General features: G+C 44.5%; 1 protein-coding gene and 1 long non-coding RNA gene across 9 annotated transcripts in view; one reads left to right on the top strand and one right to left on the bottom strand.

Moving 5' to 3' along the window:
• LOC138760446 (uncharacterized) overlaps nt 1-14,743 on the bottom strand; it is a 134,857-nt gene that overhangs the window by 49,825 nt on the left and 70,289 nt on the right. The window lies entirely within an intron of this gene.
• LOC138760445 (forkhead box protein N2-like) overlaps nt 1-14,743 on the top strand; it is a 94,456-nt gene that overhangs the window by 22,046 nt on the left and 57,667 nt on the right. For all 3 annotated transcript variants that reach the window (XM_069931034.1, XM_069931033.1, XM_069931035.1), the window contains exon 2: nt 28-580. In XM_069931034.1, the coding sequence (XP_069787135.1) occupies nt 41-580 (540 nt within the window). In that variant the 5' untranslated portion in view covers nt 28-40. The remainder of the gene's footprint in view (nt 1-27; nt 581-14,743) is intronic.

Below are 14,743 nucleotides of genomic sequence, written 5' to 3'. Positions count from 1 at the left end.
CTATATTCACTTTCATTTGCCTTACAGATGTAAAGATTAAATGGGTCCAATTAGCAGCATGTCTCTGATGAAGAAAGTGGAGACCTCGGGCACAGGGGAGGCTTGCAGCTTGAGTTCAAATTGTCCAGTAGATATTTTCCCAGAGGTGACAGGTGGTTCCAGGCAAGGACCCATTTTTGTAGAGAAAGGAATAATGGATGATGAAGAGCTTACAAACTTGAACTGGCTTCATGAAAATAAGAATCTACTAAAAAATTTCAGCCTTGGCAATGAGATGCTGCGTAGTGTGAGTCCTGCACGTGATGTTTCTGAAGAAGACACTTCGCCTTTGCCACTCACTGATTCATTGAATAATGAAAAACAGGGATTGAACTCCAAGCCTCCCTACTCATTTAGCTGCCTCATTTTTATGGCCATTGATCACTCAGCCAGAAAATGTCTGCCAGTCAAGGATATCTACAATTGGATATTGGAACGTTTTCCATATTTTACCAATGCACCTACTGGCTGGAAGAACTCTGTAAGGCACAATCTATCCTTGAACAAGTGTTTCCGGAAAGTGGATAAGGGTCATGGCAAGGTTAGTGCGCATGGTTTGATGTCTCAATTGCACCGCTCAATTGTTAAGACAGATTTTTAATTGCTTAGCTGGTAAATGGAAGCTGACAAGTGTGGTATTGAGCCATCCACATCATTCAGGACCAAGATATCTGGTCTGTGTAAACTAGCTGATGCGAGCTGCATACCAAGGAGCATTTCAATGTACAAAAGCAATGACTAACGAAAATGAGATCTTGTTCCTGATGTTTTGGTTGATGTCAAGAGTTGCCAATGTACAAGTCTCTTGCTTCATGAAATTCTTGCTTGAGCCCTAAAATTCAGAATGCACATTAGGAGGAGGGGAGAGTGTGGGGTAAGAGGGAGAAACAATTTCTCGATCTGTGGAACGGAAATCCATCGGAAGTGTCAGAAGGCGAGTAGCTTGTATATAAAAAAAAATTAATTGCAATAAAGTATTACTGGTTTTTGATGGAATTCTGAGTGCGTGGTCACAAGTAATCAAGAAGGGACTGGCTTTTCTTTGTATGTAGTTATTATTTAATGTCATGTCTTTTTAAGTGTGACCTTCCTTTGGCTTGGCTTCACGGACGAAGATTTGTGGAGGGGTATGTCCACGTCTGCTGCAGGCTCTTTGGTGACTGACAAGTCCAATGCAGGACAGGCAGGCACGGTTGCAGCGGTTACAAGGGAAAATTGGTTGGGGTTGGGTGTTGGGTTTTTCCTCCTTTGTCTTTTGTCAGTAAGGTGGGCTTTTTGAGGGGGAGGATGTGGACCTGTCCTCGGGCCTGTGCAAAGGAGCTTTTAGGTGGAGTGCAGTGTGTGCAGTACTGGCCCCACCCTTTACACCCATGGTTTGTGTGCCGTGGCCAAGCAAGCTGGGACGTGGCAGCGAGGTCCTTGGGTCGTAGGTTTTATATCGGAGTGACCTTCTCCTATCCAGGTTGCTTAACCATGCTGACCAAAATGTCCCACCCACACTAGTCCAACCTGCCTGTTCTTGGCCCATATCCTTCTAAACCTATCTATTCCAAGTGTCCATTACTTTTTTTTTTAAACCTTGCAATAGTACTTACCTCTTCCATATGCCCATTCCACATACCCGTCACCCTCTGTAAATTCTTCCTTCTTTGGCTTGGCTTCGCGGACGAAGATTTAAGGAGGGGGTAAATGTCCACGTCAGCTGCAGGCTCGTTTGTGGCTGACAAGTCGATGCGGGACAGGCAGACACGGTTGCAGCGGTTGCAGGGGAAGATTGGTTGGTTGGGGTTGGGTGTTGGGTTTTTCCTCCTTTGCCTTTTGTCAGTGAGGTGGGCTCTGCGGTCTTCTTCAAAGGAGGTTGCTGCCCGCCAAACTGTGAGGCGCCAAGATGCACGGTTTGAGGCGATATCAGCCCACTGGCGGTGGTCAATGTGGCAGGCACCAAGAGATTTCTTTAGGCAGTCCTTGTACCTTTTCTTTGGTGCACCTCTGTCACGGTGGCCAGTGGAGAGCTCGCCATATAACACGATCTTGGGAAGGCGATGGTCCTCCATTCTGGAGACGTGACCCACCCAGCGCAGCTGGATCTTCAGCAGCGTGGACTCGATGCTGTCGACCTCTGCCATCTCGAGTACTTCGACGTTAGGGATGAAAGCGCTCCAATGTATGTTGAGGATGGAGCGGAGACAACGCTGGTGGAAGCGTTCTAGGAGCCGTAGGTGATGCCGGTAGAGGACCCATGATTCGGAGCCGAACAGGAGTGTGGGTATGACAACGGCTCTGTATATGCTTATCTTTGTGAGGTTTTTCAGTTGGTTGTTTTTCCAGACTCTTTTGTGTAGTCTTCCAGAGGCGCTATTTGCCTTGGCGAGTCTGTTGTCTATCTCATTGTCGATCCTTGCATCTGATGAAATGGTGCAGCCGAGATAGGTAAACTGGTTGACCGTTTTGAGTTTTGTGTGCCCGATGGAGATGTGGGGGGGCTGGTAGTCATGGTGGGGAGCTGGCTGATGGAGGACCTAAGTTTTCTTCAGGCTGACTTCCAAGCCAAACATTTTGGCAGTTTCCGCAAAACAGGACGTCAAGCGCTGAAGAGCTGGCTCTGAATGGGCAACTAAAGCGGCATCGTCTGCAAAGAGTAGTTCACGGGCAAGTTTTTCTTGTGTCTTGGTGTGAGCTTGCAGGCGCCTCAGATTGAAGAGACTGCCATCCGTGTGGTACCGGATGTAAACAGCGTCTTCACTGTTGAGGTCTTTCATGACTTGGTTCAGCATCATGCTGAAGAAGATTGAAAAGAGGGTTGGTGCGAGAACACAGCCTTGCTTCACGCCATTGTTAATGGAGAAGGGTTCAGAGAGCTCATTGCTGTATCTGACCCGACCTTGTTGGTTTTCGTGCAGTTGGATAATCATGTTGAGGAACTTTGGGGGACATCCAATGCGCTCTAGTATTTGCCAAAGCCCTTTCCTGCTCACAGTGTCGAAGGCTTTGGTGAGGTCAACAAAGGTGATGTAGAGTCCTTTGTTTTGTTCTCTGCACTCACGGACCCGTCCCCTGAAACCCTCTGGGATCAGCTGAAGACTATCATACTGCAATCCACTGAAGAGGTACTGGGCTTCTCCTCCAGGAAAAACAAGGACTGGTTCGACGAAAACAGCCAGGAAATCCAGGAGCTGCTGGCAAAGAAGCGAGCTGCCCACCAGGCTCACCTTACAAAGCCGTCCTGTCCAGAGAAGAAACAAGCCTTCCGTCGCGCATGCAGCCATCTTCAGCGCAAACTCCGGGAGATGCAAAATGAGTGGTGGACTAGCCTCGCCAAACGAACCCAGCTCAGCGCGGACATTGGCGACTTCAGGGGTTTCTACGAGGCTCTAAAGGCTGTGTACGGCCCCTCACCCCAAGTCCAAAGCCTGCTGCGCAGCTCAGACGGCAAAGTCCTCCTCAGCGACAAGATCTCCATCCTCAACCGATGGTCAGAACACTTCCAATCTCTTTTCAGTGCCAACCGCTCAGTCCAAGATTCCGCCCTGCTCCAGCTCCCTCAACAGCCCCTAAGGCTAGAGCTGGATGAGGTCCTCACCCAGGATGAGACATATAAGGCAATTGAACAACTGAAAAGTGGCAAAGCAGCAGATATGGATGGAATCCCCCCAGAGGTCTGGAAGGCTGGCGGCAAAACTCTGCATGCCAAACTGCATGAGTTTTTCAAGCTTTGTTGGGACCAAGGAAAACTGCCTCAGGACCTTCGTGATGCCACCATCATCACCCTGTACAAAAACAAAGGCGAGAAATCAGACTGCTCAAACTACAGGGGAATCACGCTGCTCTCCATTGCAGGCAAAATCTTCGCTAGGATTCTCCTAAATAGAATAATACCTAGTGTCGCCGAGAATATTCTCCCAGAATCACAGTGCGGCTTTCGCGCAAACAGAGGAACTACTGACATGGTCTTTGCCCTCAGACAGCTCCTCTGTAAATTAAAACAAAGTTAACTCTCAGATTCCTGATAAATCATTCTCACCTCACCTTAAATCAATCTCTTCTGGTTACCAAAAGACACTGAGTTTTCCTGATCTATTCCTCTCACGATTTAAAAAAATTATTGACATAAACATGTTATAAAATGTTTTGCAGCAGGGTTATAGGTGCAAATATTTCTATAATTAAAAATAATTAGTTCAAAAGAAGAGAAAATAAGGTAGTGTCTGGGGTTCACTGTCCATTCAGAAATCTGATGGCAGAGGGAAAGAAGTTGGGTGTTCATTTCAGGCTCCTATTCCTCCTTCCTGATGGTAGCAGTGTGAAGAGAGCATTGTCTGGGTGATAGAGGCTGCTTTCTTTAGACACTTCCTCTTGTAGATGTCCTTGATGGAGTGAAGACTGGTGCCTATGATGGCACTAGCCAAGTTCACAACTCTCTGTAGTTTTTTCCTGTCCTGTGCATTGGCACCTCCATATCAGGCAGTGATGCAACCAGTCAGAATTCTCTCCATGGAACACCTGTAGGAATTTGCAAGAGTCTTTGGTGACATACCAAATCTTTTCAAACTCCTTATGAAATATAGCAGTTGTGAACCTTCTTGGTGATTGCATTGATAATGGAGGCCCCAGTGTAAATCTTCAGAGAAGTTCACTCCCAGGAATTTAAAGTTCTTATTCCTTTCCACTGCTGATTCCTGGTCAATATTCTCCTGATTTTTTTTTCTCCCCCCCTCCTGAAGTTCACAATCAGTTTGTTAGTTTTTCTCTCATTGAAGGTAAGGTTGTTGTGACACCACTCAACTAGCTGATCTATCTCATTCCTGTATGCTTTCTTATTGCCGACAACTGTGGTGTCATGGGAAAATTTGTAGATTTGTGTCTAGCCACACAATCATGTGTGTAGAGAGTAGAGCTAGGCTCAGCATGCATCTATGAGATGTGCCTGTGTTGATTGTCAATGAGGAGGAGACGTTTCTGATTCATACTGGCTGTCCTCTTCTGATAAGGAAGTCAAGAATCTAGTTGCAGAGGATGGTGCAGAGACCCAGGTTGCAGCTTGTTGACCAGTACTGAGGGCATGATGTTGTTGAAAGCTGAACTGTAGCCTGGTGTTGCTGTTGTCTAGGTGATCCAGAGCTGAATGGAGAGCCAGTGAAATTGCAATGATTGTGGTAGTAGGTGAATTGCAGCAGGTCCAGATCTTTACTTGGGTACAAGTTAATTCTGGCCATTACCAGCCTCTCAAAGCATTTCATCACAGTAGCTGTGAGATCTACTGGGCGATAGTCATTAAGGCAGCTCCCTCTGCTCTTCATGGGCACCAGTATAATTTCTGCCCTTGAAGCAGATGGGAACCTCTGACTGTAGCAATAAGAGATTGAAAATACCTCCTCTTCCTGCACTCCAAAGAATAAGACACAAGTCTGATAGACCTCTCCCTGTAGTTTAGTCTCCTGAGTCTTGGCAATATCCTCATAATTATTCTCTGCAGCTTGAGAACATCTTTCTTGGACCATAGTGACCAAAACTGAACACAATACCCCAAATACTGCCTTACCAATGTCTTGTACAACTACAACATGACCTCCCAACTTCTATACTCAATACGCTGACTAATGAAGGCCAAGTTGCCGGGAGAGGTGGTAGAGGAAGGTACAATTGCAATGTTTAAAGATAATTTAGTATAGAGGAGTATCACAGACGAATTGGACCACAGGGGTCATTTCTGTGCTGTGTAACTCTATGAATCTGGAATGCATTGCCTCTGGTATTGAAGTCTGATATAATTGCTGTGTTTGCGAGGCATTTAGACATTTAATAAGCTAGACATACAAGGATGCAATCCTAATGTGTGCAAATTGGAATAATGTAGATGGGCAGAATGATCAGCATGGATGAGATGAGGTGACAGGCCAATTTTTGTGCTGTGATGTACTCTATGATTGATATCATTCACTTGTGGGAAAACTGTTTGATGATATGTATTGTTCCAACTGCTGATTCTGCTCTGTTCTGGAGTAAATAAATGCTGCTTCTAATCATAGAAAGAATTCAATGAGCCTTTACACTATTGTAAGCTAATTGAGTAAATGTATTAGATGTTTACAAATAATCAAAAGACAACAAGGCAGGATTACCTTCTTGCAATGAGCATGTCAGACTGAGTCAATTAACCTGAGATTTAAGATAGATGGTGTTGCCATTTACATTGCATGTATTATCTTTCATAAAGCTTTTGACTAGTATATCATAGAATGAATAAGCTGTAATTCATAGAAACATGTGTAGCAGCCCGCTGTGGCGGCAATTAGGCTGGTGTTCCAGGTAGCGAGTGCAACCAAAAACCAGCAGACTGCGCAGCAGCACTGGCCCCTGCAAGTGAACTGGCAGATGAATGGCTAGGGCAGAGTAAGGGCCATCTATCACAAAATGGCGTTGGCCCCACTACACAGCCAACACACAGGGATAGCGCGGGGGGAAGAAGGGATTGTTATGTAGGAATGTATCTGTGTGCAGGAAACCTGCTTTTGTTATGCGGGCCGTTGAGTCAGTAAAGGGGAGGAAATGGCGGAACGCGAACCGAATAAAAGTCAGGCTTGACCCCCAATAAAGCAGAGCTATAACTGACTGTGCATGTGCGTTGCGACGGTATCTAAACCCAACGATGAGCAAGCAGGCAGCAGTCCATGAAGTCACTCTCAAACTGCTGACCTTCTGGACAAATCAACCACACATGTGGTTTGACCAGGCTGAGGCACAGTTTCAGATCCGGCAGATCACAGCAGAGTCCACCCAGTACTACCACGTGTTGAGCGCCATGGAACAGGACATAGCCAGCTAGGTGGCCAACTTCATCCAAGAGCCCCCATCACACCGCCTTCAAGGACTTGCTAATTGAAATCTTCAGGCTCTCACGTGAGAGAGGGGCACGTCTGCTCCACTTAGACATGCTAGGGGACAGGCCCCCATCAGCTCTGATGAATGAGATACTGACCTTCCTTGGAAAGCATAAGCTCTGAATCATGTTTGAACAGGCATTCCTGGAGCAACTGCCTGAGGACATCCAACTACTCCTAGTAGACGCCGACTTCAGGGACACATACCCCACCCCACAAGCGGACATTCTGTGAAAATAGAAAAGAGTGATCGCATCTGTGGGGCTCGTCACCAGACCCGCAGAAGGGTTCCGGAGCCCGCCGATGCAGACCGCCATGCATGTTCGAGGGAAACGCCGGGACTAGCCGTCGCTAATGGCCAGGATGGATAGCCAACAAGATAGCCTCTTGTATGTGTGGGACTGCCAGTCTGGACGGTGATTCCTTGTGGACACTGGGGCAGAGGTCCACATCATTCCCCAGTCAGGACAGGATACCAGGAGCAGGCAAGTGGGCCCTATGCTGAGGACTGCCAACAACAGCGTTACGCAAGGTGGGAGGCAGCCTCTTTTCGAGGGTGTTCACGCTGGCCGCAGTGTAACAGCCGCTTATCGGGGCAGACTTCCTGCGTGCCCACAGCCTGCTTGTGGACCTCAAGGGTCGGAGACTGGTCCATGCAGACATTCCAGACCTTTCCCCTCAAGGATGCCAAGCTTCCAGCACCACACCATGCAGTGATACACGAATGAGTACGCCAAGGTCCTGGCTGAGTTCCCGGCAGTGCTTTATTGGGGGATCACCACCCCCATTCACCACGGCGATGCCCTGACACAGAGTACAACATCACATCCTCACTCAAGGTTGACTGCTTCACCAGTGAACAATGTCCTGTACTGTGCCAACTGTGCCACTCAGGAGGAGATGAAGACTCTGGCACACGAGGTCCTAGATGTGTCTGCCAGTGGGACTGCTTCCGGCCTGGTGAAGCAGTCCCACTGGCAGACACATCTAGGACCTCGTGTGCCAGAGTCTTCATCTCCTCCTGAGTGGCACGGTTCAGGATACTGTTCCATGCTACATCAGACAGAGGGGCCCAGTTCACCTCCAACTTATGGTCTGACCTCGCCAGCCTGTGGGGCACACAGCTACACCACACAATGGCCTATCACCCACAGTCAAAAGGGCAAGTGGAATCCCTCCACAGGCACCTCAAGGCTGTGCTTATGACCAGGCTACAAAGACCTAACTGGGTAGACTAGCTACCACGGCACTGCTGGAGATCTGCACAGCACCCAAGGCGGATCTCCACACCCCTTCGGCCAAACTCATCTATGGAGCTCCACTAGTGGTCCTGGGGGAATTCGTACAGCCTCCAGACGGACAACTGGATGACACAGTAGCTCTCCTCCGAAAACTGTGGGGAAAGAGTCAGAAAACTGGCCCCGACTCCATCTGCCAGGCACGGACATGTAAAGGGCAACGTACCCAAAGACCTGCTAGACCGTGAGTATGTTTTCATTCGCAGGGGTGCCCACCATCCACTGCCGCAGAAGCCATGCAAGGGTCCATTCTGGGTCATCCAAAACAATGGAGCCACGTTCGAGCTGGAGATTGTAAACAAGACAGAGGTCTTCAGTATGGACAGGTTAAAGCTGGAACACATGGATCCGGCATGCCCAGTCAATATGCCAGCATCATGCAAAAGAGGCAGGCCACTGAAACCTGCAGAAACACTGCCTTCGGGCACCAAGGAGAGTTCCACTGGTTCTGGGGCCCACTGCCGCGACAATTAGGCCGGTGCTCTGGGCGGCGAGCACAACCAAAAGCTAGCAGACTGCGCAGCGGCACTGGCCCCAACAAGCAAACCGGTGGATGAATGGCTAGGGCACCGTAAAGGCCATCTACCCCAAAATGGCACTTGCCCCGCTGCACAGCCAACACACGGGGACAGTGCCCGGGGAAGAAGGGATTGTTATGTAGGAATGCACCCGCATGTGGGAAACCCGCTTTTGTTAAGCGGGCTGTTGTGTCAGTAAAGGGGGGAAACAGCGGGAACGCGAATCGTATAAAAGTCAGACTTGATCCCCCAATAAAGCAGAGCTATACCTGACGACAGTTGTGTGTGTGTGTCTTTCTTCGCCTAGTGCGTGGCTACATGTCGCATAGTACGGGACTTTGATGTTGTGCCCACCAAAAAAAACTAAAACCTTCCTTTCTCATAACCCTCTATTTTTCTTTTATTATGGGAGAAGTTGACTGCTATATCATGGGGGTAGGTGTGTGTAGGAGAATAGGAATGATCTTTCATTCAGTGAAATCCATTACACTAGTAATTGTCCTAAATTGCAGTATTTTCTCAGTAGATACCTTGTGTAGAATTGGATGAAGTCCCATTAAGACTAGTGACTAAATGGAAAGTATGGTCTTGGCTTGACAAACAAACTGGTAAAAACACAAAAGTGCTGGAGGAGCTCAGCAGATCTTGCAGCATCCATAGGAAGTAAAGATGTATAACCAATGTTTTGGGCCTGAGCCCTTCTTCAAGGTACCTCTTATGGCCGCTGCGAGACCTGCTGAGTTCCTCCGGCACTTCTGTGTTTCTCCTGCAAGAACAACACCTGCAGAATTTCATGTTTCACTTGAGACAATCAAGCTGCTCTGTGGTCACATATTTTTGGATCCGTTAAGAGGATTTGACACTATGGTTGGGAGTGGGGGGGGGGGGGGGGGTGCATTGGTGTGTGAGGTGATTGGGGAGGAGAATGAGGAATATGAAGAAAACAACCTGCTGCATAAACCTGGCAAGTTGAGCAGCATTTGTAGAGGCAAAGGAATAATTTATGTTTCAGGGCAAGATCCTGCATCTGTTCTGAGCGGGAGGAGAACTAGCCAGGTGAGAGGAGGGGTGAGATGGGAGAATATGATCGAAGAGCGGGGTAACAGAAACTACAGAGGAGTAATTGTGTTGAACAGAGGAGTAAGCTTCTTCAAAGTGTGCATTCCTTGAAGAGGCCTCTGAGTGGTGCAGTAAATGGAGACATGAGAGACTGCAGATACTGGAATATGGAGCAAAAGAATGTGCAACTTGGTTCAAATAAAACTAAAACTGAGATTAAAACTCTCAGTAATTTTGTATGATAAACAGAAACACTTTTTCATTTAAAAGCATTCTCTGTTGTTGCTCCCCTTGACAGCAATGATCAAAAAACACATTTTAAAATTATCTTCCTGAATACAGTAAAATCCTCTTGTCTGGAATTCAAGCAACCGGCAAAATAAATTGTGGAAAATAAATAGGTTAAAAAAAAAAATTGAAGTTTAAAATTGTTGCACTTTGCTGTTAGTTCTCCATTCGTGAAACATGCAGTCTCAAGCAATCGAAAAACTCACTTATCCAGCATCTAGCAATCCCGGTAGGTGCCACATACCAAGGGTTTTACTGTATCTTCATTCATCCATCATCACCTTTAATTAGCCTCTTGGCCTTGGCATCTATTTATTATGTGCTATGAAGCAGCTTAGTGTTTTTTTTACATTAAATGCCACTATTTCTTTGCAGGCTTTGGTCAGTTCATTAACATAACTGGCATGCATCTTTTCATTGTGTAGAGTGAGGTCGTCTAAATTATGGTAAAAGATTTTTAAAATATTTTAATTTGATTTTTAAATCTTAAACAGGAGTGCACATCATTGGTTGTTACAGACCGTCTTTTTTATCCAGTGATTTACATATACATGATGTCTCTCCCTCTCTCATTCCCTCCCCCCAAGAAAAACTAAAAGATAGATGTGATATAAAACAAAAGTTAGAAAAGTAGAAGAACAAAGAGAAGAAATGAGAGGTTGAATGTGGCATCAGCATTTCCCATGTGTGTCTGTGGAGCCCATGGGGCCATCCCCTTGTGCCGGCATTTTTTCTTAATCTATCTGTTAGCAGTTCTCTATAAACCTTTTTGTTGGGGAGTGGCTACAGTCGTGCTCCCGTATATTCCAGATATGGTTGCCATATTCCAATGAAGGTGCTGTGTCGGTTCCTAAGATTATAGGTAATCTTTTCCATGGGAATACACCTGTACATCTCGGTTGCCCATTTGCTGATGAGAAGAGGGGAGTCGGACTTCCAGGTCATCGCTATGTATTTTTTTTTGCTATGGCCAGGGATATAAATATGAATTGAATTTGGTCAATTTGTAGCCTATATCCATAAGATTCCCTAGTACATATAGTGTTGGGTTCGACAGGAAGGTTACCTTGGTTATTTTGGTTAATATGTTGGCCAAATCTTGCCAAAATGGGGCTACCTTTACGCAGGAAGAAATGTTTCTTGCCCCACTCCACATCTGAAGCATGTTTCAGGCACCTCTGGTTTTGTTGTAGATTTTTTGGGGCATGAGGTAGAGCTGATGCTAAAATTTGTACTGAACCATTCTATATCTAGTTAATTGTTGTGACGTTGTCCTTGCACCAGTCTGACCAGCATCTTTTGTCAATTGTGATGCCCAGGTCCGACTCCCATCTTTCCTTTGATCTATATAACTCTTGTTTTGGGCTTTCAGCTTGGAGTACAGAGTACATTCTTGATATAAATTTAGGTGCATTTCCCTGTCGAAGCAACCTCTCGAACTCACTAGGTGCAGGCGGGGTCATTGCAGGGCCCCATCTGTCCCTCAGGAATGATCTTAACGGATGAAACGGTGAAAGGTTCCATAAGACAAATTGTATTTTCCCCTCAACTGCTTGAAAGACACGAGTTGTCTCCCTTCGTAGCAGTCCTTAATATATTGGATCCCCTGTCGGTGCTAAATCTCCCAAGATTTTGTTGCCCTTGTTCATGGGCATCAACTCATTTTGAATCATTGGTGCGTTAAGTGATATTTTCACTTTTTTTGCCTGTGATTTTGATAACTTTGCACCAAATTTTGATCAGGTGTTTCAGTACGGGATTGCCATTTTTTAAAAATTGATTTGGGGTCCCATTTGTATATGAAATCCTTTACCGTCTCCTCCCCATTACATGTAATCCCATTTGCACCCAGATGGGTGTCTCCCTCTCTTCAAAGAAGGATGCGAGGAATCTCGACTGGGCTGTTAGATAGTTTTTCTTTAAATCAGGTAATTTTAGCCCTCCCAGGCTGAAGTCCCATGTCAATTTCTTTAAGGCTATTCTGGGTACTTTCCGATTCCAAATAAATTTTCTTATGTTGCCATTCAGCGTTTTTTTAAAAAGATTACGGGAGAGGAATTGGCAACAATTGGAAGAGATATTGAAGACCTGGCATCACCTTCATCTTTATGCAATTGACCCTCCCCATTAGAGTGATGGGCATGACCCTCCACCTCGTCAGATCTTCCTCAAACTTCTCAAGCATAGGGGGGATAGTTAAGTTTATATAGGTTTTCCAAATTGTTATCAATCTTTATTCCTAGATGCTTTATGGCTCCTGTTGGCCAACTAAAGTTGCTATTTTTTTTGGTGCTCTTCAGAGTTAAATTTATTCAGTGGAATATTATTACTTTTCTCTATATTGGCCTTGCAGCCAGATATTGTATTGTAGTCCTTCAGTGTGGCGAGCTGCTTTGGCAAGGACCTAGCCGGGTCTGTCAAGTACAACAATACATCATCTGCCATTAAGTTTATTTTGCGCTTACATTGATATGGTAAAAGATTTTTTTAAAGGGTATGGACATATTATCTTCTCAAATATTAACATTTAAAATCATCCTATTAATAGGATTCCATGGACAAAAGCAGCAATTCTGGATGATTTGAAGTTTACAGTCATCTAACAAGGAAACACCGTTTTTGAGTTATTTTTGTATCTAATACTGTACATGGTATCTATAATCTGCTTGGGTTTAATGTTCGTATGCTCGCACAACACCCAATTCCACCTCTTGTCAGTTTGCTGATAGTAACAAATACTGTTAGCTCACCTAATCTAGTTATCATAATTATTGGTCATGTACACTGAAATGCCTCTGAGGGAACTACAGTATAGTCTCCTACTGATTCTTTGATAGATGAGATTTTGGGTGTCAAGTACACAGGGCTACCCTATACTGCCATGTGTCCAGATTGAAAATTACAAGACTGTTTAAATTAATGAGACTATAATTCCCTAATTTTAATTTTCAGAATTTGATGCAAGAATGTTAATGTTGCTTCATTATAATCATAAATGAAAACCTTTTGGATACATTTGTAAAGAAAGCAGGAAGTTGCATACCGGGTGTGGGTTTCAGTTTGTGGCCTGGTTTTGAGTTGCTATGGCAACATTTCCTTCAGCTTGTGACCTGCCAGTAACATAATACATGACTGATCTGACTTAACTGGATAAAGAGTATTAACACTGGTAGGCAAACCACTGGCTTCCTGTTTGTCAAATTTTGTTCTTGATTCAGCCATGTAAGGAAAGGTTCCATATAAGTATGGAGGCATTTGGAAACATCCACCTGCTACTGTTGGATTTTTTGGACATTTCACATTCTCTTCTCCACTAAAAATAAACTAATTCATCCCTCACTGTGAATTGTGTGGATTTCTCTTCCTATTCAAGGATGTCCGTGATCTTTATTTTGGTACTTGCTCTTACATGATTGTCGAGTTGATTCATGTCAAAGGCTAGATTTGTGTAAATAAGGATCTCGCAATGCAACACATTATGAAACTGTGCACCAGTCAGCAATTAGGTCAGTGGGAATAGTCATCAAATATTGTGTAAAACAAAATCATTTAATGAGCAAAAGGTTGTTGTGTGATTTGTTTATAATTGTGACTAATAATAATATTAGGCAAGATCAAAATTGGGAGAAAAACGAGTGGCTATATCCACTGGACAAAAATGTAATTTTGATTAACAGTTTAAAATAGTGAGAACTGTTACCAGTAGCAACAGCTCAACTTGCCAAATAAATAAAAATAGAAACTTTTAATAGGCCCCATCAAGAAAGAAGAATTAACATTTGTGAATTGAAAACATGAGATAAAAATTGTTTTAGAGGTCGAGAATAGATGAGAGCTAAAAGAAAGCTTAATTTGGCAGTGCATCGTAATATGAGTCTGTAGATTTATTTATGATTAACCCTGATTTTTGTATGGTTAAAGGTGTGATGAGTCTCTAGAGATTGCACTCATTGTTTTAGGTTGAAGACCATAGATATTATTTATGCAAGCTGCGAAGAAGTGTGGCTATACAATGCATAAATACCTTTATCAACATTTTGAAAGAATTATTTGTTGAGAGAAAACCACCTTAAAAGGGACGAGATGACTGGACAAGGAAAGAATGCAAAATCATTCCAGTCCTAATACCAACACTCATGAATTCAGTGCCCCTGATCCACGGTCCTTCACCCAAAACATTAATTAGCTTCTTTTTCTACAGATGCTGTTTGACTGGCTGATTTTTTCCAACATTTTCTGTTTTGTTCCAGAATGAAGTATCTGCAGTTTTAGTTTTTATTCCAGAGGGCTGAATTATTAATTCAGAGGCATGATTTTGAAATCTTGCCAAGGAAGTGGCAATTTAAAATCAAGTTTTGAAATTAAATCCAAAATTAAAAGCTAACATAACTAAAGGTGACCAAGAAAACACATATTTTAGTAACATCTCACCTGGTACAGCAATGTCTTTCTCAGCAAGTCATGGAAACAGGCCCTTTGGGTTAAACTTGCTCTCGCTGACCAAAAATGTACCACCTGCCTGCGTTTGACCAAAATCCCTCTAAACCTATTTTATTAATGTATCTATCCAATTTTTAATTAAACATTGCAAAGGTAACTGCCTCAATCACCTCCACCAGTAGCCAGCCTGTTGCATACACTAACTATCCCTGGAAAAAAAAAT

Source organism: Narcine bancroftii, chromosome 4, assembly GCF_036971445.1.
Source record: "Narcine bancroftii isolate sNarBan1 chromosome 4, sNarBan1.hap1, whole genome shotgun sequence".
NCBI lineage: Eukaryota > Metazoa > Chordata > Chondrichthyes > Torpediniformes > Narcinidae > Narcine > Narcine bancroftii.
Note: the sequence above shows the minus strand (reverse complement) of the source record. Positions and strands in the feature narration are given on the sequence as shown.